Raw genomic sequence first — 23559 nt, 5'->3', positions numbered from 1 at the left:
TGTGACCAGTGGGTAGGTGGCAGTCACCTCCAGGTCCCACCTCTCCTGTGAAGCCCAGCTCTACCTTCTCAATGCCCATGGGTACTGCTGTTCAACACACAGGAAGCCCAAGGTCGACCGAGCCCAGTCTTTCCCATCCAGAAGCCCCGATTCTGACTCTGTCTCTTTCTGTCTGTGCAGCCAGAAAAGCTTGGGGGGCTCCTGGGCTCCCCTCTTCCCTCCCTCCGCATCACTCTCTAGCCCCATGGTGGCCTTGGCCCTGCTGTCCTCCTTCTAGTCATCCTGTTCACCCATATTCATGCCCCAGCCTGTGACCGCACTGGGCCTCTGGCCGTTATCCAGCCTGCCCAGTCTTCCCAGTGACCTTGCCCATGCAGAGCCCTTTCCCAGACTGTCCTTTCCTAGCTCTGCCTATCACAACCTGCCTGTCTTTCAAGGTCCAGGTCAAATGTCCTCCCTGCCCCCATCTCTCCCTCCCCACCAGCAGGGTGTTCTCTGGCCGTTCTGAGCATGTGGTCACTGCATCCCTTTCCTGGCTCTCAGCCCTGGAGGCCGGAGGTGGGCCTCGCTCATCCTTGGTCCTTCAAATGTATGCTGCAAAGGCCTTCGCCCTTCACTGGTAAAACAATGTTTTAAATTCAAATTTGTTTTCTAGTGAATAGATGGAGCTGAATCTCCTTACCCATGCACTCTAGTTATTCCTTACCCTCCTGTATCTAGGAGGGATGGCGGACTATCCCTTCCAGAGATCCCCTGGCATGGCTGAGTGTTTGGGATCACAGGGCTCTGAGGCAGAATTCTAGAGCATTCTGCTCTAGGCTGCATTGACGGCCTGTGGATACCAGGGTCTGAGATTGCAATGAGATCATGAAGCTGCCAGGGGGTGGAAAATGAAAACGCATCCATGGTGAAGGAGGGCAAGGTGCTCAGAGCATGGCTCTGCAACCCCTCGGTGCCTAGGGGCTGCTGGAATTGGATGGACAGGTGGGCAGGTGTGCAGAGGGCAGCCAGCAGGCTTGCGGGCCCTCCACGAGGCCCAAGGTCAGAGAGAACGGGCCAGGAGTGTCCCTCCCTCACAGGGAGGCTGTTTCCTGCAGACCAGGACAACGGGCTCTCCCCTTTTGCCTTCTCTTCCCCTTCCTTCCCTCCTTCCTTCTCCACCGTGAAATCACTCAGTGGGGCTCTCCAGCTGAGGGACTGCCGAGGGTTCTCAGGAAACCACGCAGAAGGACACCCAGGTTCCTCTGTTCCGGTTTTCCTGGGGGCGGTTTGGCTGCCCAGGAACCACCTGAGCTCCAGGCAGGATGGTGGCTGGGGCTCCGCTTCCGACTGGAAGAAGGGGAGCTGACAGTTACCCAGGACCCACTGTGCGATGGGGACCAGCCCCAGGCTCCTACCGTGAGGCACCAGTTCACTCATCCAGAAAGAGGGACACATGAATGATCTATTCAGCTCAGCAGGCCAGAGAGCCAGAGTCTCAGAGAGCTAAGTCTCTGGCGAGGAGAGAGCCCAGGCTGGTGACAGAGGACCCCTGTAGACCAGACCTCAGGGGTCTACTGGACCCAGGAGGTCGCTCCAGAAAATTGGCCCACGCGGAAAGGGTTGAATCTGGTGTGGGGTCTGAGAAGAAACCCGTTTCTGGCTCCCAGGCACAGCGTCAGCTGATGACTCTTGGCTGTTTGGCAGTCAGGGCTCAAGACCACAGGCAGGAAAGCCTTCTCCCGGGGTCCAGGCGCAGGCGGGAAGCCAGGAAGGTGGTACTCACCATTTCTCCACTTTCTCTCTTTTCCCAATCCTATTTTATCTGCAACTAGCATGGCATCAAAGCAGTTAGCTCTGCGGGTGCCCGTGTGCTGGAGAAACGGAGGGGGGCTGCCTGCAAGGAGACAGGTGCTGGGGAAGCTGGTGGGGTGGGCATGGGGGCTGCTCTGTGGCTGAAGACACAAAGAAGCCAGGTCTCCGGGCTAACCACGTGGTCACTGGGCAGAGCAAGGAGTGGCCTCCTGAGACCCTAGCCAGCAGGCGTCTGAGTGGAAACCTGGGTGTGCCAGAGGGCACCCTCAGGCAGGGGCCTGAGCCCAAGGCTCATCCCGAGGCGGGTGTGCAGGAAGAGGGAGGCCGGCCTTCATCTGGGCTTCCCAGGATGTGGCGAAGGACACGAGGGCCCAGCATCTGTTCAGGTCCACGGGGCAGGGAGACTCACGCATCTGCTTAGCTCCGGCAGTCAGGAAAGCCTCGAGCCAGTGGGCAGTGACAGGGTGAACCCCAGGGGCGCCACCCCACCTCCCCCAGTGTGCTCTCTCCTGGGGAATGGGGGCCCTGTTCCCTTTGCCTCCTCTGGGCTGGCTGAGTGGAGACAGTGAATCCCTTAACAGACTCACCCCGAAGATGGGGCAGGATGGGCCTAAGCATGGCAGGTCACCCGTCACCAAGGAAAGTGCAGCACAGGGCTTCCCATGCCACTACAAAGGAGCGCCTCCATATCCCCCAGGGTCTGGGCCTGAGCCTCCTGGGAGACTCACCCCTGCAGAGGTGAGGATTTCGGGCATTCGCTGGAACTCAGGTGACGGTGGAGGGGGCACCTGCCACAGAGTCCTAGCAGGGCAGGAACAGAATCAAGGTTTCCTCGCTAGCTGGGAGGCCGGGATCAGTTTCAGTGCTGCCCTGTGCCTCAGTATCCCTATCAGCCTCCCTTGCAGGGTTATTTACAAATGTCCAAGGTGAACTGAGGTCATGAGTGCAGTTCCAGTGTGGGGAGGGTCCCTCCTCTCCCTCATACCACCAGGGACCTGGTGCCCTCACTCTTCTCTAACTATGGGGCCATCTCTTTGAAGGCCACGAAAAACAGCACCTTTGCATGCCAGGCAGGAGTGAGTCACTGAGAAATCTACATGGTAGTGGCACCTCCCGTTCCCAACAGTCCCTCCAGTGACTTGGACACACCCGAGGGCACTGGCTGTTCCCATGAACGTCAGCAATGCGTCCAAGTGGCCTTCCCAAGAGAGAGCCAGTCATGTCCTGGGGTGCTGGCTTCCGCCAGCTCGGACAGCCAAGATATGAACTGGGCTTAAATAAGTAGGAAGTAAGGGGTCCAACCCAGCTCTGTTACTGCCGCCGTGTGACCCTGGAGAAGCCTCTGTCCTCTGGGTTTCCGTTTAGTCCTCTAGCAGCAAGGATGACCAGCTGTTGGGTGGCCACGACCCAAGTCCTCCTGGTGCTAGGAAGGGGACTGGCAGGAGGCATGGGGTCTATGGCCTTAGACACCTCTGGCATCAATCCTTCTCGAATACCACCCCCAGTGGCCCACTGTCCTGCCTCCTTATTCAGGGACCCCAGAAAAACATTCTCTCTGGGACCTCTAACGATGTGACAATCATGGAGAATTTAGCCAAGAACCAAACACATGCCACTCCTGGCCAGAGTCCCTGGAAACGGAAGCGTGTTCCCCCGGTTCTCGCGAGGGAGCAGGCTCTCCTTCCACACAGACGACGTGTGCCCAGTTACCACGGCGGAGCACCAACACACAGGAAGGTCTAGGGGAGGCCCCTCCCTCCAAGCCCAGGATGGAAACTGCCAAATCAAAACCGTGTGGCACTAACTTCCTCCTGAATCATTTGGGTCTTAGAAGATTGCTGAAAAAGGAAAGAAAGCGAGCAAGCCTTCTCTAGCTGGCCAGCCCGTGGCACCCTCGGTCTTTCCGGTTCCCTAGCGTGGTGGCTCATGTCCCATCTCCTGGGTGCAATGGCTTCTGTGCACCCTGCTTCCCATCCAGCTCTGTATCCAGACCCAAGACGGTTGTCAACCAAGAAACACATGAAAAGGGTTTCACACTTTTTACGACACTACCCGGCCCCAGTGCCCGGCTGAGTCCCCAGGTGCTGATCAGCACCAACAAAGCATGTGCTGACTGGCGCAGGGAAAAAAATGGCCCTGGGTATGAACAGGGAAGTCTCTGCCATGCTGCTTTCCAGGCAGGGATGTGCTGCAGCCCAACACCGTCAGCGCCATCGAGGCCGAGTGTGGCCTTGGAGAGCTGTCTCCAGAAAGAATGGCAGGACCTGGGGGACCAAGTGCACTCGTAGGGCCCCACACCATCAAATCACAGGGCCAGGAGCTGCACAGGGTTCTGGGGGAGACAGAGCCGCCAGGCGAGAATCAGGTGGGCAGATGTGACTCTTCACACGTAGGTCCCCAAACCCTGCAACGCGGGGCCTGAATGCGGCTTCCTTAGCAAAGCAGGAGCTTACTCTTGGCACTGGGGGGAAGGGGAGGGGGGAGGCTGGCGTTTTTGAGGGGGAGGAGAAGTTGCAGAGAAAGAAGAAATCCTGAAGCGACAGACAGTGGGACAGCTGTGGCCTGAACTTGGTGTTCCTGCTCCTCGGATGTGGATGTATTAATTTCCATAAATGCTAATAGCCCATTTCCCCAACAGCTATTACTTATGCCATCTCCGCTTGGACACAGTTCAACACAGGGCAGACAAATGAAAGGGAGGACAAGGCCACCCCCACTGGCTGTCCCCAGCTCCTCAGCCCCCTCCCAACCAGGCAGCTCAGGTCTGGTTCCTAAGGTAGCCCTCTAACCGCAGGGTCAAGACCCCCTGCCTTCAGCTTCGTGGCCAGGTCCCTATCACTACAGGAAGCAAGAAAGTTACCAACCCCAAAAATGCTGAATCACAAAGTGAGGCTGAGCAGGAAAGTGGGGGCGGGGAGGGAGGGAGATGGTGGCCAGGGAGGAAGGGTGTTAAGGGGCTTCCCACCTGGAGCACCCTGGGATGCTGCAGGCAAAGCACAGCCCCTGCAGGAGCCCCCAGGACAAATAGCAGGAGGAGCAACACCAGGATGCGCCTGGATGGTGGGGTGGGAAGGTGGGCAGGTACCCCGGCTGCTGCCACTGCTACTGCCGCAGGACGCGGTGCAGTAGCGGGGTCTTTGCATCCCTCCCGGGAGCAGCAGCAGGTAGGGAAGTGCTTTGTGCCAAGGCCTGGCAGGAGGGAGAAGCTTAAGGTAGGAGTAGGGGCTCAGGGTCAGGGGTGTAGACAGCCCGAGGAACGGGTGCAGGAAGTAGGGTCACAGTCTTGGGGAGCCGGGTAAGGTGGTGAGAGCGTGCCCGCGGGGAGAGGTTGGAGGGGCTGGGGGCAGAATGGGAGGGAGGGACGGTGGAGAAAGGGACCGGAGCGATACAGGGACAGGCTGCGAGAACGATGGGTGAGCCTTGAGGAGCAACCAGGGGTAGAGATGGGGAGGACGGAGACCAGCAGCGCCCCGGTGGGGCTGCGCAGAGGCCGGGAGAGGGGATGGGAGGAGGATGGAGGGAAGGGGAGGGCGAGGCTGCGGGGACAGAGCGGGCCGAGGCGGGGAAGAGGTGCACCTGGGTGTAGGAGAGGGGCGACGGCAGGCGCAGGGGTCAGGGATGCGAGCTGAAGGGTCGGGCGGGAGGACCGGGAAGGAAAGAGAGGAAGGGATGGGGGAAGGGAGACGACGGAGAAGGAGGTGAGGAGACTGAGGAGGAGGTGAGACGGAGGCGGAGGCTAGGACGCAGGGCCGGGGAAGAGGAGATGGAGACGGGACCGCGGCGCCTGCCGCAGCGCGAGCCTCGGGGTGCCCGCTGCCGCCGTCCCGGCGCAGGTCGGTGGAAAGCGCGCCCCGCCGGGGTCTTCCCGGTACTCACCTGGGGGCTCCAGCTCCGGATCCTGAGCCCCACGCCGGATCTTCCTTCCCGCCCTGCCCCTGCGACTTTAGCGCCCCCGAATCCCGCTCGCTCCGGCAGGTTCCGCCAGCAGCATCTTCACCTCGTGGGACGCCCGGGGCCACGCCTCTTCCAGCTTCTCATTGGCTGCTGTTCACGCCAGTCACATTACCATTGGTTGAAAGGTCGCCGGACATGCAAATCAGGACAGGCCCGCCGCCGCACCGATTGGCTGGCGCTCACGAAGCCTAGCCCTCGACTTGGGCTCTGATTGGCTCCGCGGCCCTGACGGCGAAAGTGACGCGAGGCGGGTTCTCGGTCTGAAGTGCGCGCGCCGCCTTCCAAGGCTCCTCCCGCGGGTGGCAGCGGACGGGGCGCGCTCCTGGGCCAGTCTTCGGTCCTTAAGGCCTGCGGCTGCGTTGAGCACCGTCCGCCGGGCCTTTGGGTCTGTCGAGTGGGGACTTTTTCAAAAGCGTCGGCTCCGTGGCCTCCGGCGTGGCCGCGGCTGGCCGGTCTCCTAGGTAACGCGGCCCGCGGCGGGCGGAACCATGTGGGCCAACGCCGCGGGGGAGGTTGGACGCGGCATTGAGGCGCACCGGGCTGCAGTGTTGGCCGGAGCCTCGGGGTTCGGGGGTAGGATGGTCCGTGCCGTTCTGCCTAGGGGCCCGGTGCCTGGGGTCTGGCGGCGGCGCGCGGCGAGGCCTGTTGCCGTGTCAGTCGCAGGCTTCCTCCCTCGTCGGGACACTTGGTGCGGCCCGGGCCGCCGGTTGCCGTTGTTCTACGTGGATTTCCTCTCTGCCCCTGCCCCCTGCCCCCTGTCCCCTGTCCCCTGGCCTCTCTGCAGCCCTTAGGCTGAAGGAACTGTGGTGCCGCTGTCCTGGTTCTTGGCTCCCCGCGCCCTCGTTTGCGCACATCCTTCCCCGGCCGGAGCCCGCGGACCTCACCTTCGGCCCCGCTTCCCTCCTGCTGTCCCTTGCTGTGGCTCTGCGGCCCTCGGGCGTGCCCGCGACGCTGTCCGGGGGCCGCCTCGCCTTCCGCGCCCCCTTCCTGCCCTGGGACCTCCCGGCCGACCGGACCCGGAACACGCCACCCGCTCCCGCGTGCCCTTCCCCACGCGTGCAGGCCCCCCCCTGCTGCCCGAGATTCCTCGTGTCTGTCTTCTTAGGAGACCGCTGCTTTTTGCCTCCGTGTGTCGCCATGTGTGGCTTTGGTGGACGTCTGTGAAGGAAATCCAGCCTCTCACGTGTATGCAGTTGGCAAAAGGAGTGTTTCTGATGACGGTGGGCAGCGTCTCCTGGTCCTGACCTAGGGCTCTGTTCGTTGCAGCTCGCCTGTGCAGTTTCCGTAGGTTGCTGTCTTTTCTGTGTGTGCTAATTTCTGTCCTTTTTCTATACGTTGTATGGGGGCTTGTCTGCTGTGTTCAAGACCGTTTCTCCAGGGCTCAGGATAGGTGCTGGAAGAATGTTCGTGAATGAGGGAATTCCAGGCAGTGCTTAATCAGGCCTCTGCTTCCCCAAAAGCTCCCCAAGGCATCTGGGTCTCAGGCATTACACATTTTCCATTCTGGGAAGGAGGCTTCCCGGACCCTGGCAGCGCCTCCTACTCTCTGCGCTTTCCTTTCCCTGGGAACCGCTCTCGGTGGGACTTCAGCCCCGCCCACCTCTGCACCCTCTGGGGGTGGGGGGCGCTGTGTTAGGCTGGTGCCCTCGTCCTGTGTGCTGCTGACACACACCTTGTCTTTCTCCCCCGCTGGCTTTTTAGATGCTTGAAGCAGCGCATTTCACAGCCTTATGCGCTGGAACACAAGTGCTTGGGAAACAGTTGCTGAGAGCTCTCAGGGAGAGTTCACGGCCCTCATTTTGGAGGTTGGAAACAGGTGGGGAGGCTGAGAGTCTGTACTGAAGTTAAAGAGGAGAGAAATTAGCCCTGGTCCCTGGGTTCCTTTGGTGCCCTTACTCTTTCCCTCTGGGCCTCTGTTGGCCTCCTTGGTTGAGGTAGGGGGAGGTAGTTTTAATAGTTCACAGTATTATAACTATAATACTGTTATAATAGCTAGTTATAATAGCTACCCATGTGACCTTGGATTGACTGTTTAACCGCTCTGAGTCTCAGTCATCTGTAAGATGGAGATAATGATTCTCATTTTGCAGAGTTGTTGAAACAGTAACCATGGAAATGTTTGTGGGTACCTGTCTTGCATCAGGGGCTCAATAAAAATGGGCGTATTATCTTCCTGGAGAGCCCACTGTACCCTTTCCTTGGGTTCAAGACCTGGAGCCCTGTCCATTTCTCTTATTGTTTGTTTGACCCCAGAGGCCCCGCTGCACTTCCTTCAGGGCATTGGTATTTCATCCTTAAAAGAGTTTTGCTGGCCGGGCACAGAGGCTCTGCCTGTTATCCCAGCACTTTGGGAGGCCGAGGCGGGCGGATCATGAGGTCAAGAGAACGAGACCATCCTGACCAACATGGTGAAACCCTGTCTCTACTAAAAATACAAATCTTGGCTGGGTGTGGTGGTGTGTGCCTGTAGTCCCAGCTACTCAGGAGGCTGAGGCAGGAGGATCACTTGAACCCGGGAGGCGGAGATTACAGTGAGCTGATATTGTGCCACTGCACTCCAGCCTGACAACAGAGCGAGACTCCGTCTCAAAAAGAAAAAAAAAAAACTTTTGCTGAAGACCCAGCCTGATGTCACAGAGCTCACAGTCTCGCAGGAAAACAGCTTAGCCCTGGTGAAGCGTGCTGACTCTTCTGTCACCTGCACTGTGTGGGAACAGCCAGAGGTGGAGATGGGGCTCTGGCTCTGAGGAGGCAGCGTTTGGTTTGACTCCTGCAGGCCAGTGCAGTGGTGGAAAGGAACGAGGAGCAGGAGGAAGGGCACCTGGAGAGGTTTGCAAGGTGCTGGGAAGGTAGTGAGAGCTGCTGCGGCCACCTCGGCTCCCACCCCCATGGTGTCAGAAGTCACCTCGGCCTCCGTGGCCCCTCTGACTGTGGCTGCCCTGCCTCCACATCTCGAGCCTCAGGACTTCCGTGCGGGTGGCAGGTGCTTTCAGAATGGATGCTCTTCTGCCTAGTGTGTCCCCTGCTGGCACAGTAGGGGGCTGGCACGCTTTGTGCCCCCTGTGATGGTGGACTAGCGTGCGCACATCCTTCAGCAGCGTCCTCAGGCCAGGTGTGGCACTGAGTCCTGCAGACATCCAGGGAGAGGGCAAGAGGCACCAGGTCAGAAACATGAGGAGGTGAGGAGCATGGGCATCTGCATCAGGAGAGACTTCCTCTCTAAAATCCCCACCCGAGGCCATCACGGCCTGCATTTTGTGTGAATACTCTTCTGAATGTTATAAAATGTGAGTGGGAGAGAAAAGCTTGAGGTAGCCTTGCTAAAGCTTCAGTTTGATCCTGTGACTGGTTACTGAGTTGTGATGGTACCAAGGACACAGGAGGCGACTTCTTTCTTTAAGGACTTGGTCAGTGAGCAGATCAACACGAGACAGGTGACAGATACTGTGACCAGGGGAAGCGCAGGGGGCGTGTGACCCTGGGGCCTGGATCCTGGGAGCACCTAGGAAGCTGTCCTGGAGGAGGTGGCTCTTGAGCTGGTATTGGTCAGGCATCTTCTGCTTATAAGTCGTGGGCCGCTGTATGATTTCCTGTGGCTTCTGTTGGAAAGTCCCACAGACCCGGTTGCTTAAAGTAGCACAAATTTATTCTTTTCCAGTTTGGGAGGTCAGAAGTCCAAAGTCGGCTCTCCCTGTGGTGGCCGGGTGGCTCCTGGGGCTCTGGGCTGGCGTGGTGTGGGCAGTTGTGGGCACTGGAGGAGAGACAGCCTGGGCTCCAGTCTCCTGGGGAAGATCGATGGCTCAGTGTGGGTCACGTGTTCCTCCTTGAATCAATCACTGCAGGCCTTTGGCTGGAATTGGAGAGCAGCCTTCCCCACACATGGAACTGGGTGAGGGTCCTCCACAAAACAAGGGCAGTTGAGCGACAAAAATAGCACACAGAGAACAAAAAGCAACAAACCAACTTGTGTGCCTGCTGGATTCACACAGGACCAGACTGACTGTGGTCTGCTGAGGAGTACCTGGCTCACAGGCAGCATCTGGGTGCATTGTGGGTGAAGGCAGGACCCGGGGCCAAGGCCCTGGGGTCCGGGGGCGTCCCAGGCTACCTGGCCGTGTTCTCGGTTCCCACACACACCAGGAGCGTGGAGGGGTAAACCATTAGGACAACCCTTCTCAAATGCTGTGGTCTCAGACACCTTTATCCAAAGCACTTTTGTTTATGTGAATTATATCTACCAGTGTTTACTGCTGTAGAAGTTAAAACTGAGAAATGTTAAAAATATTAATTTATTTAAAAATAACAATAAAGCTGTGACATGTTAACATAAAAAACATTTTTTACAAAAACCAACTATATTATCCAAAACAAACAAATGTAGAAGGGTGGGATTCTTTTGCATTTTTGCAAATATCTTTACAGTCTCCTAAAGAGAAGACAGCTGAAGGCTCCTGTTTGCTTCTGTGTTCAGTCTGTTGCCCTGCGTTGCCTTGGTTTAAGTATGTGAAGGAAATCCAACCCCATCTCGTTAGGGAGGAGTCTCTTGCATCATTCTTTGGATATTCTTTGCTGCTGCACTGAAAACCCCCTGAGCAGAATTTTCTTAAAGATTTGTTCTAAAGCGGAGTCTCCACCATATGAATGAACTCTTCGTGGTCTGACATGAAAATCCTTTGGTCTGTCTGTCTTTGGGCGGGTGGTTTACTCTTTTTTTATTTCCTGACAACTTCATCACATTCTTGGAGTAGGATGTTTTATTCTTGCAGGATTTCGTACCGTTACGTATTGTTTGGAAAATAGTGGTTCACGGAGTCATGCAGACCTCCCAACTGTCGACACCTTTAATGGTATAACCTTAGACGACCGCTTTATATCCTTGCCCATCTCATCAGGAAAGTCTTGAGACCTGTGAAGCTGGTAGGCTCGTGGTGGAGGATACAAATGTTCTCAATTCTAATTTTTGCTTGGGAATTCCATTTTTATTACAGTTGTTTTCCCTGAAGTGACATGCTCACTTTGTTCACGTTTGAGAAAATGTCTGCCAAGTACCCATGTTTTGTCTCTCAGTCATTCTTTTTAGCAAAAATGGTGTTGAATAAAAAAAGCAGTGCGTTCAGCTCGCAGGCCAGCCGCAGCGAGGCTTCCCTGGGGTGACCGTGCCTTCAGTTTGTAGCAGAAGTGCTTGCTGTGTATTTTCCATTTTGTCTCACAATGTTAAGAAGGCGTGTACTTAACGGTCAAGATATAATCAGATTAATGGTTTTCCCGGCTTCACCAAGGATGTTGTGACTTGAAGCTGCCTTGTTCTTTTCTGTGAGAAGTTGGGAGGACCTCACTCCACCCAGCCAGCGTTGGATTAAGTGAGGCCCCAGAGACTTTACCTGCTTCTGTGTCTGCCCCACCACGGCACCATGGTGATCATGGTGCCCATGAAAGAGATCACATCTGGGTGTCATGAAAATGGTTTTGCCTTGTAGAGCCTCTGGCAGGACCCTGATGAATCTTGGGTTTGGGGACCATACTTAGAGAGCTGATGTCTTGAAGCCCAAACCCACTGCTTTTTCTCCTTACTCACATTTTAATTTACAGAATTCAGCCTCTTCCCGAGGTTCAGATCTTTGGATTCTTTGTTGGCTAGAGAAGATTTAGATCCTGGTCTGGCTGGATGGGATCAGATAACACTCAAAATGGGCCAGGTCCCACCAAGAAGCTGGTAACACCTGAAACCTGTCCCCAAATGGCTTTAGCAACAAGAGACTTTGCTCACGTAGCTGAAGTATCTTGGGGCGACTGGCCCAGGGCTCTGATAACGACGTGGATCCAGTGGCCCTCCTCTGCTTGTTTTTATGCATGTCCTAAGGTGGCCTTGGGCAGTTTCAGGCTGACCACCTCTTGGGCCAAGGGCTGTGTTCCTCATCTCACGCTCCCTGGGCCCCTACAAGACGGCCCTACACTAGGGCTCTGTTTCAGTGGCCACGTGCCCCTGGTGTCCTTGTGTAGTACCTAACCTACACAGCTGAACAAAACGTCCCTTCAGGTCCCCATCCGGAATCAGCCACAGAGGCCAAGAGAGTCATGCTCTGACTCTGGCCCATGGCGGTAGGGGTGGGGCGGAGTGTTTCTGGAGGTAGATTTTATTTCCCCATTTCATTTTATTTTTATTTGTGAAAAGGTAATTCACATGGTTCAGAGTTGACATGGATACATAGGATAAATCAATCATCCCATGGCAACCCCAGGCACCTGGTGTATCACCCTAGATACAGTGTGTTTTTGTACAATTTTCATAAATTCTAAGCAAATACAAATAAATATACCTACATTAATTTTTCCTTTTTAAAATGCAAATGGTACTTCCTAGGGGAGGCAGCATGGGTGGCAGCCAGCCACAAAGTCCACTCCACTGGTTTGCAGTGTGTGAGTTTGGGGGATGGAGGTTCCTCTGGGATTCAGTGGGAGGCAAAAGCCTTCAGGACTGCTGTGACCCCTGTCCTCCTTACAGCTCTTCTCTTTATTTGACTAGGACTGGCACAGGTCACCCGGGAGGCCCGCGTCACCCTCAGACGGGCAGGATGAACGACTGGCACAGGATTTTCACCCAAAACGTGCTTGTCCCTCCCCACCCACAGAGAGCACGCCAGCCTGTGAAGGAATCAGCAGCGTTCCAGTGTGTCCTGAAGTGGCTGGACGGACCGATCATTAGGCAGGTAACAAAACGTGCTGTTATCAAATGCATGTTGCCATTGTTCTTAGCTGAGATGATGCTTCCAGTTCACATAGAGATGGTCTCCACCTTACGATGGTTTGATTTTTGATTTTTCTACTTTATTGTGATACTCACACAGCCATTCTGTTTTTCACTTTCAGTGCTATTTTCAATATATTACACGAGATACTTAACAGTTATTTAAAAATAGGACTTGTGTTAGATGACTTTGCCCAATTGTAGGCAAATGCAAGTGTTCTGACCGTGTTTGAGCTGGGCTACACTAAGCTCTGATGTTCAGTGGGTTAGGGGTATTCAATGCATTTGAACATAGGATATTTTCAGCTTAAACGGGGTTTATCAGGATGGAGTCCCATCATAGGTCAAAGAGCATCTGTATTGACTTTCACTTACTCACTTGAATCTTACCACCGTACCCATTACCTTGGGCCTTGGCAGTATTTGGAGGCAAAGTGGCCCATCAGCAAAGAGAATCTGATTCAGTGACATGGTCAGCACTTTTGACATTGGCTAGGGTTTCTTTTTGCCCACAGTGGAGCAATTTAAAAACCCAAGTAATCTGATTTCCTGGGTTATTTCTGATCCAGGTGGCCTTGTGCGTGGCTCAGCATGGCCCGCATTCAGCCTGGCAGTGAGGACTGCAGGGGCTGAGCTCTGGGCATTCTGGCAGCTGTGTGCATGGCTGGATGTACCACAGCTTTGGGCACTCAGGCCCATGCCCTGATGGCAGCACATCCATCTGTGCCCTTCAGCCAGCGGGGAACATGCTGGAGAAGCTGGTGCTTCTGTGCTGCTGCCGACAGGACACCCACACGATTGGATTGTCCTCACGAGGCCTAGTGGTCTATGGGAATGCATGAGAAGGGTTAGTCTTGCCGGTGTCAACTCTTTTTACAGGGTTTGGCTTGGTAAGGCCGTTTTCCTCTGCAGCTGGGAGAGTGATATTCACACATATTCAGTTATTGGAGCCCCGGGTCTGTGACTAATTTACTATTATTAAATCACGGATGCTCTCCATCGTTCAAATCCAAGCCCTCTGATTGAGCACCTGCTGTGTCTTTGCCACTGTGGTAGGTTCTGTGGTGGCTGCTGCTTTTACGGCCTTACTTCCAGCACTTTACTGTGTGAATTCAGTTAATCCTCACAGCAGTCCTGTGAAGTTGCCACCACCTTACCCCCATTCTACAGAAGAGCAACAGAACCCACTAGGAGTGGAGTCAGCTGCCCAGGGCGACGGCTTTAGCTGGGATGCCACCCTCCTCGTCTGGCTCAGCTGCCTTCCAGAAGCTCACAGGATAGTTGATAGCACTTCCCTCTTTCCTAGGAATTTTGCAAGGAAACTTTATTTCCCCATTTCATTTTAATTTATGAAAAGGTAATTCACATAGTTCAAAGTTGACAAGGATGCACAGGAAAAGTGAGTCATCCCATGGCAACCCCACGCACCTGCTGTATCACCCTAGATACAGCGTGTTTTTGTATAACTTTCATAAATTTCAAGCATATACAAATAAATATACCTATATTGATTTTTCTTTTTAAAATGCAAATGGTACTTCCTGCATTTTTTTTTCTCTCTCTCTCTTTCTTTCTTTCATTTTCTTTTCCCTCCCTCCCTCCCTCCTCCCTTTCTCCCTTCCTCCCTCCCTCCCTCCCTCCCTCCTCCCTTTCTCCCTTTTCCTCCCTCCCTCTCTCCCTCCCTCCCTCCCTCCCTTCCTCTCTTCCTTCCTTCTCCCTCCCTCCCTCCCTCCCTCCCTTCCTTCCTTCTTCCCTTTCTTTCTTAGATGGGGTCTCACTCTGTCTCTCAGGCTGCAGTGCAGTGGCATGATGTCAGTTCATTGTAAACCTCTGCCTCCTGAGTGCAAGAAATTCTCCTTCCTCAGCCTCCCAAGTAGCTGGGACCACAGATGAGCGCCACCACACCCAGTTACATTTTTGTATTTTTGGTAGAGATGGCGTTTCACCATTTCTAGGCTGGTCTCAAACTCCTGAGCTCAGGTGATCTGCCCACCTCGGCCTCCCAAAGTGCTGGGATTACAGGTGTGAGCCACTGTGCCTGACTCTGTACCTTGCTTTTCAAAAAGATTCACGCAGGATATCTTATCAATTATTCATGTTATTACATGAAGAAAATTTTCTTATTTCTTAAGACTGCACAGAATTTCTTTGTATGAATGAGCCATAATTTATTTAGTGAGGCTCATATTGAAAACATTTAGACTTTTCCCAGTTATTTGCTATTACAGATACTGCTACAGTGAATAACCTCATTTTTTTCATGTACACATATATCTGTAGAATAATTCCTAGAAGTGGAATTCCTGATCCAAAGTCATATGTTCAAAGTTATTTAAAACCCAATTACATGTTATTTACAAAAAAGTCCCTAACTTTAAGCATAAAGACGTAAACGGGTTGCAAGTAGAAGGGTGGAAGAATATCTACCATGTACATACTAAGCCGAGAAAGCTTTGTGACTTTTCCGATGTCAGAAAGAGTAGATTTCAAGGTGAAGAGTATTACCAGAAAGAAAGCATTTCATAAAGACAGTGATCATCAGGGAGATGTAAGAATCCCTAAAAGTGTATGCACTTGTGTTGGAGGCCTCCGAGACCACCTCCCAGGTTTGAAGCGTCTCCAGGAGGACTCACATGACTCAGCATATAGTCCTACTCTCAGTTAAGATTTCCGGCAGCAGAAGGGTACAGAGCAAGATCAGCAAAGGGAGGAGGCGTATGGGGGATGTCTGGGGGAAGGGGATACAGGCTTCCAAGAGTCCTCTCTCGGTTGGGTCACACAGGATGCGTTTGATTCCTCCAGCAGTGAACCGTAACAGCACATGTGCCATGTTGGGTAGCATGTCCAAAATTCCAGACTCTCAGAAGGGAAACGGGTGTTCAGCATAAGCCGCTCTGTACACTTTAGGCACAGTGTGCCCCTCTTACCAGTTAGGTGGCAGGAACTCTCCTGAAATCCAAGTTCCCAGACTCCAGCCAAAGGCCAGACTTGTCAGCTGGTCTTTAAAGCGTAACAGTCAGGTCTGCTATGATAACTTTTGTACAAAAGAGCAAAATTGGACAGAACTAAAGGGACCTATATTCGGATTCAAAATCGTGGTTGGAGACTTTTAACTCTTCTCTCAATTATTGAAAAAACAAATAGATAAAAAAACTCATAAGGATTTGGAAGGTCTGAAGAATACCGTCAGTCACCTTGACATCTCTTAAACACTACTCCCAACAAAGCTTGGATTCACATTCTTCTCAAGTTTATATGGAACAGTCACCAAAATAGACCTATGCTGGGCCATTAAAATGTGTCAATAAATTTCAAAGAACCCAAATTATAAGGTACTTTTACCGACTGCTTTGCTTTTAAGTTGGAAATAAATAACAATACAGGATCTAGAAAATGCTTAAATAGTAGGACATTAAAACACCAGATCAGAGAAGAATAGGAGAATTAGTATATGTGCTGCCGAAGCGAGCGCTTAATAGGGAAATTAGAAAATAATTTGAACTGAGCAATGGAAGAAAATACGTAGATTTGTAGGATTTAGCTAATGCAGTTCTTTGAGGGAAATGTGTAGCTTTACGTAACTATATTAGAAAAGAAGAAGGTAGAAAATCAGTGACCTCTGCTTCTTCCTTTACAACGTAAATAAAGGAACAGATTGGATACAGCGTAATTAGAAGAAAGGAAATGGTAAATACAGTTATGCACGGTTGCTTGACGATGGGGATACATTCAGAGAAATGGCATTGTTAGGCGATTCTGCCGTCGTGCAAACATCATAGAAGGTACTTACACAGGCTTAGATGGCAGAGCCTGCCTCACGCCTGGGTTGCATGGTACAGCCTGTTGCTTCTGGGCTGCAAACCTGTGTGGCACGTGACCGTACTGAATACTCTTGGCAATTGTAACACAACGGTATATCAAACAGAAAAACAGTAAAAATAGAGTATTAGAATCTTCAGGGGCTAGTCACATATACAGTCTGTTGCTGACTGAAATGTCATCATGTTACACCTGATGTATATGAGTAGAAATCAGTAAAGGACAAATAATAGAGAAAATCAGTAAAGCTAGAAGTCGATTCTTTGAAAAGATTGATAAAATTGATCAAGACAAAAAAAGAGAAAACAGACTACCAATATTAAAATGAAACAAGCATCACTATAATGTATGCTACAGATGTTAAAAATAAAATGTTGAATTTCATCAGATACTAAAGAAGACATAAGTTGAATTCTAGACAAACTCTTTCAGAAAATAGAGCAGGAGGGAACACTTCCCAGCTCATTTTTTGAGGCCATCATAATTCTGATACCCCGTCAAGGACACCGCAGCAGAAATACGGACTGATATCCCTCGTGAATGTTAACACAGCAGCCCTGAAAATATCAGGACCGCGAAACCAGCACTCTGTGTAAATGCTGGGGTATTAGGATCAAGTGGGGCTTACTGCAGGAACACAGTGTTGGTTTTATATACAAAGATCAGTCAAATACAGCATTTAGAAGAAGATAAATAGAATTTATGTAAGTTCTATAAATAGAATTTGGAAACAGATGATAAAAAGGTTTGGTATAGATAGTCTGTGTTTGTCCAATTTTGGTTGTTTTGAGAATTGATAGCTTTAGATAATGGCTACAGCCTTCTTCCCTGTGAAAGGTCTTGGCTGAAGAATGTTACATGCTTGCTTTGAATTGAATTTATTAATGATTTTAGTATATTTCTCTTACTGTCCCATTTACTTTTTTTGTTTAATGTTATCATGATCACTGATTATATTTCTTTATTTTAGGATGAGTATTTCAATTCAGTTTGACATTTATTGGGCATGTTTGGAACTGTGCAGAGGACACAGAATGAACTCTGCCCCATGCTGTGTCTTCAGGGAGCTCTCAGTGGATTCTTCTTTGAATAGACTTGGGTGTAAAGTAGGCTAGAGGTGGCAGGAGGGTGGTTAGGGTCTGGCATTCTGAAAAGAAGCCCAGGCTGGCGACAGATCTGGGAGCCACCGGGTCCTGCCTGATGATGGCCTCCTGAGAGAGTGCAGGAGAGCGGGAGGACGGGGCTCTGGGGGAGCCCGGGCAGTCCAGGTGAGGAGGGGCATGCGCTGAGGCCTTGCCTGGGCCCCAGGGACAGCAGGGAACAGACTGTTCCAGGCTCACGTCCTCACAGAGTTCACATTCTAGATGGGACGACAGACGGTAAACATGGAAAAGCTGGGTGATTGCTCTGGGGAGAGATGAGGAGGCTCAGAGGGTGGGTCTGGATGCGGGAGGAACTGAGGAGGAGGAGGGACAGGGGAAGAGGGATGAGGGACAGGGAGGCTGCGTGGTGATGGGAGCTGGGCTTGGAGTCCTCAGGCCTGCTCTGCCCGCCTTCCCCATCCCCATGGATAACACCATCTCCCTCCAGGTCGCTTCACTTGAGACACGGGACTCAGTGCTAGACCTGGGAAGGCTGGGCTGACCTAGTCAGCTGGTCCTTCCCGCTTCTCCCTTCACGACCATGCAGCCGCTCCAGAGCCCGGGTGTGCCCACTTCCTGTCGCCTTCCCTGCCCCTCCCTCTTTTTCCTGGATGGTGGCAGCAGCCTCCTGACCAGCCCCTGCGTCCACTCCGTCCCCCACAGTCTCACGGGCGCATGGCAGCTGCAGGAATTTTCTTAAATCCTGAATCAGATTGTGTCATTTCTGCTAGGTCTCTCCCTGGCCTCTTTGCATGTTTGGAGTGAAAGCCCAGCTTCTTCTCGCACTGTGAGGCCTGCCTGAATGCTTCTGTGCCCGGAGCTCATTCCTCCTCTCTTCCCCGGCCCAGCCTGCTGCAGTCCAGCGGGCTTTCTGCTTAGAATGTACCTGGGATTGGTTTCCATTCAGGGGTGGTGAGGCCAGCGGATCAGGAGACGACTGCTGCTGAGACCCTCTCGGTTACTCAGGGCTCCCTGGAGGAGGGCCAGGCCATGTCCTACAGACCAACTGGGGGCGGCGCAGGGCTGGTCAGGAGGCAGGAGGATAGAAGGGAGGTGTGGGCAGAGACTTGATTATGGTTTTGTGGGAAGACTGGGCCAGATAGGGTGAGCAGCCGGGCAGGATGAGCAGCCGGACAGGCTTGGCGGTGGCCAGGGAGAGTCACATCATGGTCTCTGAGGTGCAGAGATGGCCCCGAGGTATCTGGTCACTGACCCTGGAAGATCAGGGCAGAGGGTGGGACTCCTCGGGTGTGTGGGCTCTGGACTGGTTGGTTTTCATGTTAGACATGTTCTGGCAGGCTTGCCATTTGCCACCCTGGGAATTAGCTGGCTCTGGGGGACAGTCTCTCTCATCACTGAGGCCCCAGATGCCAGTGCATCAGTAATACAGAAGATTAGAAAATACAGGCTGGGTGCGTTGGCTCAGCCCTGTAATCCAGCACTTTGGGAGGCTGCGGCGGGCGGGTCACTTTCGGACAGGAGATGGAGATCAGCCTAGCAAAACCCCCTCTAATAAAGTACAAAAATTAGCCGGGTGTGGTGGAGTGCACCTGTGGTCCCAGCTACCTGAGAGGATGAGACAGGAGGATCGCTTGAGCCTGGGATGGGGAGGTTGCAGTGGCCAGACCTTCAGCCTGGGCGACAGAGTGAGACCCTTTTCTTAAAAAAGCAAACAGTTTTTTTGCTATATGCTATAGCTAAATATAGTTCTGCACTTCTTGCTGGCTCCCGGAGCACCTGTGCTGTTTTCCGCTCAGGACCTTTGAGTTTGCTGCTCCTCCTGCCTGGCTCCTCTCCCCAGACCCCCCGTGGTTCTTCTAATGCTCAAGGGTCATCTCAGAGAGCCTGCCCCGCCCCGCCCACCTGTTTCCCCACTCTCCCTGTCAGCCCTGTCAGGGCAGAGCTTTGGTCTGTTCTGTTCCCTGTTTTTTCCTTACTGCCTGGAGATGTGCCTGGCAGAGAGTCAGTGTGCAGAATAGATGTGTAAGTGGTGTTTGCTAAGTGAATGGGTGGAAGGCAGAGGACTCTGTCTCGGGTAGGAACCTGTCACGGAAGAGCAAAGCCTAAGGTAGCACTTGCTGTGGGTGATAAAGTCCCGGGGCGGAGTCCTGTCTCCACTCTGGTCTTGTTCTGTATTTGTGGCCTTGATTTCTCAATTCTCAAAGGTCTGCTTTTCCCTTTGCTAATATCACCCCAAAATCTGGCAAGTTGAGGATTTAGAGTTTCTGGTTATATCAGGAAGGGCTCATTTTGTTGCAGATGATTGAAGAACCCATCCAAAATGATTTAAGCAAGACGTGATTCGTTAACTCACGAAACAAATCCACAGCCAGCATAAGCTTCAGGTGTGATTTGAGCCAGGTCTCAGGTGATGTCTCCTGGACTTGTTCTCTCTCACCTCTTGACTGCCAGCCGCCCTAGGCCTCATCCTGGCAGGCGCGTGTGTCTCCTATGGTCATCGCCTCTTGTGTGTCCTGGGCTCTGGCTGAGTCAGAAGCCTGTGTCTGTTCCAAGGGATGGCAGTGTCTCATTGGCCAGGGGAGGCTCAGTGCTTTGGTTTATAACCCCACCAAGACCAGTGGCTGTGGGAGAGAGGTAGCCCCCAAAGAAGGACACTGGGTGCTGATACCTAAGCACTGGGTGAATGCTTAGTGGCTCACGTGCACCCGTGTGGCCTGCAGTGACTGCTCGGCTCATGGTGCCGAGACCCTTCAGGGCCATTTCCCCCTTGTCTCCTAGGGCGTGCTGGAGGCGCTGTCAGAGGTTGAATGCCATCTGCGAGTGTCTTTCTTTGATGTCACCTACCGGCATTTCTTCGGGAGGACGTGGAAAACCACAGTGAAGCCGACAAAGAGACCGCCGTCCAGGATTGTCTTCAATGAGGTGGGCCTTGGTGACCGAGGCAGGGGCTGCTCCAAGACGGACGGAGGGTGGGTGGGTGTGGTCCCGGGTGTCAGCCCAGAGATCGGGCCTTGCCCAGACCTCACAGTGTGTCTCAGACCTGCGGCCCCAGGAAGCACAGAGCTCAGCCTAGCGGCAGGCACTTGGTTTCCAAACACAGTCTTAGGTGGAAGCCCGTTGTCCTAAACAAAGGAGAGAACTCTGCTCTGCTGTAGTTGAAGGGTCAGGGGGTATGGGGTCTTGTCACCTTCAAGGACCCTTGGAGTTCTTGGGAATAAGTTGGTAAATTATTGACCTCATCTGTCCCTCCTGCCAGTGCTGCTCCCCTACCATCCCCTTCCCTGCCCCTCCTTTGCCCTACCCCCTTCCCCTTGCCCTGCCCCCTTCCCCTGCCCTCTCCCCTCCCCTCCCTTCTTCTCTGCCTTTCTTCCCTCCCTTTTGTGTAGGGAAATTAGGATTTAGTAACGTGACTTGCCCAGGTAGCAGGTGTCAGAGCCTGGACTCACACTTGTGCCTTCTGTCTTGAGACCGGCAGGTGGGTGGGCACTGGTGGAGTGGCGTGTTTCCGCTCAGGTGGTCTTGCAGCTGGCCACCCTATGGGCCGGCATGCTCTGTCTCTGCAGTTGTACTGCACAGCGTGCATTCCATTCAGCGCCCGCTCTGTGCAGGCCGCTGTGCTAGGCTCAGGGTGATGATGGTGCTCACCTAACAGAACTGCAGACTGCTGGGGGGACACACCGAACAGTAACAGAGCAATTGCAAGTTGTGTTCTCAGGAGGAGCCCAACAGGAGAGCGCGGAGACCTGCTTTAGGTGGGTGACAAGGAAGGCCTCTCTGCGGAGCTGCCCTTTAAGCTGGGACCTGCAGGACGAGAAAGCAGCTGATTCTGTAATGAGCAGGGACAAGGCTGCTTCAACAGAGCGTGGAGAGCCATGGGCGTCAGGGGTGAGAGGAGAGCCGGGGGTGTCAGGGATGAGAGGAGAGCCGAGGGTGTCGGGTGAGAGGAGAGCCGGGAGTGTCAGGGATGAGAGGAGAGCCGGGAGTGTCAGGGATGAGAGGAGAGCCGGGGGTGTCAGGGATGAGAGGAGAGCCGGGGGTGTCGGGTGAGAGGAGAGCCGGGGGCGTCAGGGATGAGGGGAGAGCCGGGGGTGTCAGGGATGAGAGGAGAGCCGGGGGTGTCAGGGATGAGGGGAGAGCCGGGGTGTCAGGGATGAGAGGAGAGCCTGGGGTGTCAGGGATGAGGGGAGAGCCGGGGGTGTCGGGTGAGAGGAGAGCCGGGAGTGTCAGGGATGAGAGGAGAGCCCAGGTGCACAGTGAGTGGGGTTGAGGGTGGCCCCTGGTGCCTTCTGGCTGGGTCCTACAGGGTCTTAGGGATGCTGGTGTTTTAAGAGCCAGGGATGTCATGGAGGCCTTTCCCATGCCTGGCTGCTGCTTCACAGCTGAACTAAGTGGGTGGAGTTTGAGAGGGATGGTGTCTGAGCATGATAGGTGTGCAGCAGGGACAGTGTGGGGACCAGAGGTGATGAGCAGGTCTAGGCTTTGGTTTGATCTCTCTCAGGTGGGGACATTGTGGGGACGACAGAGGTGATGAGGGTCCAGGCTTTGGTTTGATCTCTCTCAGGTGGGGACAATGTGGAGACGACAGAGGTGATGAGGGTCCAGGCTTTGGTTTGATCTCTCTCAGGTGGGGACATTGTGGAGACCAGAGGTGATGAGAGGGTCCAGGCTTTGGTTTGATCTCTCTTAGGTGTGTAGGAGGAGGCCCAAGAGACCTGGTGTTGTGACAGTTTGTACGATGAGTAACAGTGGCGATGACAGTGGCCATCCTTTGAGACATTACTCTAGGTAACCTCTGCCCAGGCGTGTGTTTTCTGCAGGCGCCTGCTCTGGCGAGTCAGCGCTCCCGCCTCAGGCCACAAACTCGCTGCTCTCCATACCCGACCATCACCCAGCGCTTGGATTGTGTGTGTCTTGATGTGGGTGGATACTGACTCTTGCCCTTCATCCCATGGGTAGTAGAGGGAGAGATTGACCCTAGAGGTCAGGAAGCTTCACTGAAAAACCTTGCTAGAGTGTATGTCATGACAGCCAAAGATGTGTCTGACATTAAGATTGTCAAACAGTTTACGCAAATACCTCTTAGAGGTCTCTCTGGCCAGCTGTGTCAGAAAAGATTTCATGTGTAAATCACATGTGGACTGCGGGTGAACTCTTAGAGTGCTGTTTCATCGTGGGCAGGGCGTCCCCTCGTGCCTACGCTTTGGTGGGAGGCGCAGTGCTGTTTCATCGTGGGCAGGGAGTCCCCTCGTTCCTGTGCTGTGGCGGGAGGCTCGGTGCTGTTTCATTGTGGGCAGGGCGTCCCCTCGTTCCTGTGCTGTGGCGGGAGGCTCGGTGCTGTTTCACTGTGGGCAGGGGATCCCCTTGTTCCTGTGCTGTGGCGGGAGGCTCGCTGTGAGTACCCAGTGGTGGCGATGCCGGGCCAACTGCTGGGTTGGGGCTGTTTAGCTTTATCTTCCTCAGGTGTGCACAGTGAGGCCCCAGAAACCTGGTGTTGTGACAGTATATGGCCGGCGGTGAAGGTAGCTGTCCTTTACTGGGAGGCTCTTCCTGTGGCCAGGCACTGGCTCAGAAGCACGCTGTCATTTCATGCCTGTCATCCTCCTGTGGGGGTCAGTATCCTGTGTACCCATTTTAAAGAAGACGCTGAGGAGCATGGAGATGGAATCACTCCACCAGCCTATGCACAGGTGGCGGTGGTGGCGGGAGTGGCCCTGTGCGTCTGACGGCCCCGCCCACTGTTGCCTCTGGGACCTCCTGCTTCTGAGGAGCCCTGCATTTGTTCTGAAGTGTTCCGTAGAATTATGAGGGATGCAATACGCTCTGAAACCAGCACAGGGATGCTTGGCAGTCACTGAGGTGCTGGGGCACGTTTCTCCTCCTCCCTCACCCCCTCTGACTTCAGCTCTCCGTTGAGAGAGGCTTTGGACCTTCCTAAGGACTGCTGCTGCCATGACGACCCCAGCAGGTCACAGGCTTCCGGCCAGATGCGGGGGCCTTCCATCTCCCAAATCCCTGGGCTATCGCACCCTGATCCCTGTAGAACTCCAGCTGCACTGTGGTCAGAATGGCTGCTTCTTTCTGCCTGTCTCAGGATGACAGTCATATACCCCGAGGGCTTCTGTTTTGGGGAAGTTGGGCAGCATG

At 53.7% G+C, this 23559-nt stretch overlaps 2 protein-coding genes across 10 annotated transcripts in view; one reads left to right on the top strand and one right to left on the bottom strand.

Moving 5' to 3' along the window:
• The window catches only part of KCNAB2 (potassium voltage-gated channel subfamily A regulatory beta subunit 2), a 113654-nt gene extending 107864 nt beyond the window's left edge, over window positions 1-5790 (bottom strand). For 2 of the 3 annotated variants that reach the window (XM_064363162.1, XM_064363164.1), the window contains exon 1: window positions 5671-5758. The gene's annotated coding sequence lies outside the window, so the exon portion shown is untranslated. Of the gene's footprint in view, window positions 1-5670 lie in introns of all 3 variants that reach the window. The other variant, XM_064363165.1, reaches the window with a different exon arrangement.
• Window positions 5791-6146: 356 nt separating this feature from the next.
• Window positions 6147-23559, top strand: part of NPHP4 (nephrocystin 4) — a 138527-nt gene continuing 121114 nt past the window's right edge. For 5 of the 7 annotated variants that reach the window (XM_064363158.1, XM_064363155.1, XM_064363154.1 and 2 more), the window contains exons 1-3: window positions 6833-7032; window positions 12272-12455; window positions 20194-20337. In XM_064363158.1, the coding sequence (XP_064219228.1) occupies window positions 12321-12455; window positions 20194-20337 (279 nt within the window). In that variant the 5' untranslated portion in view covers window positions 6833-7032; window positions 12272-12320. Of the gene's footprint in view, window positions 6210-6832; window positions 7033-12271; window positions 12456-20193; window positions 20338-23559 lie in introns of those variants that run through there. The other 2 variants (XM_064363153.1, XM_064363157.1) reach the window with 2 other exon arrangements.

This window comes from Aotus nancymaae, unplaced genomic scaffold (genome assembly GCF_030222135.1).
Source record: "Aotus nancymaae isolate 86718 unplaced genomic scaffold, 86718_ANA_hifiasm-v0.15.2.pri h1tg000053l, whole genome shotgun sequence".
NCBI lineage: Eukaryota > Metazoa > Chordata > Mammalia > Primates > Aotidae > Aotus > Aotus nancymaae.
This window is presented reverse-complemented; position numbering and strand designations above follow the sequence as displayed.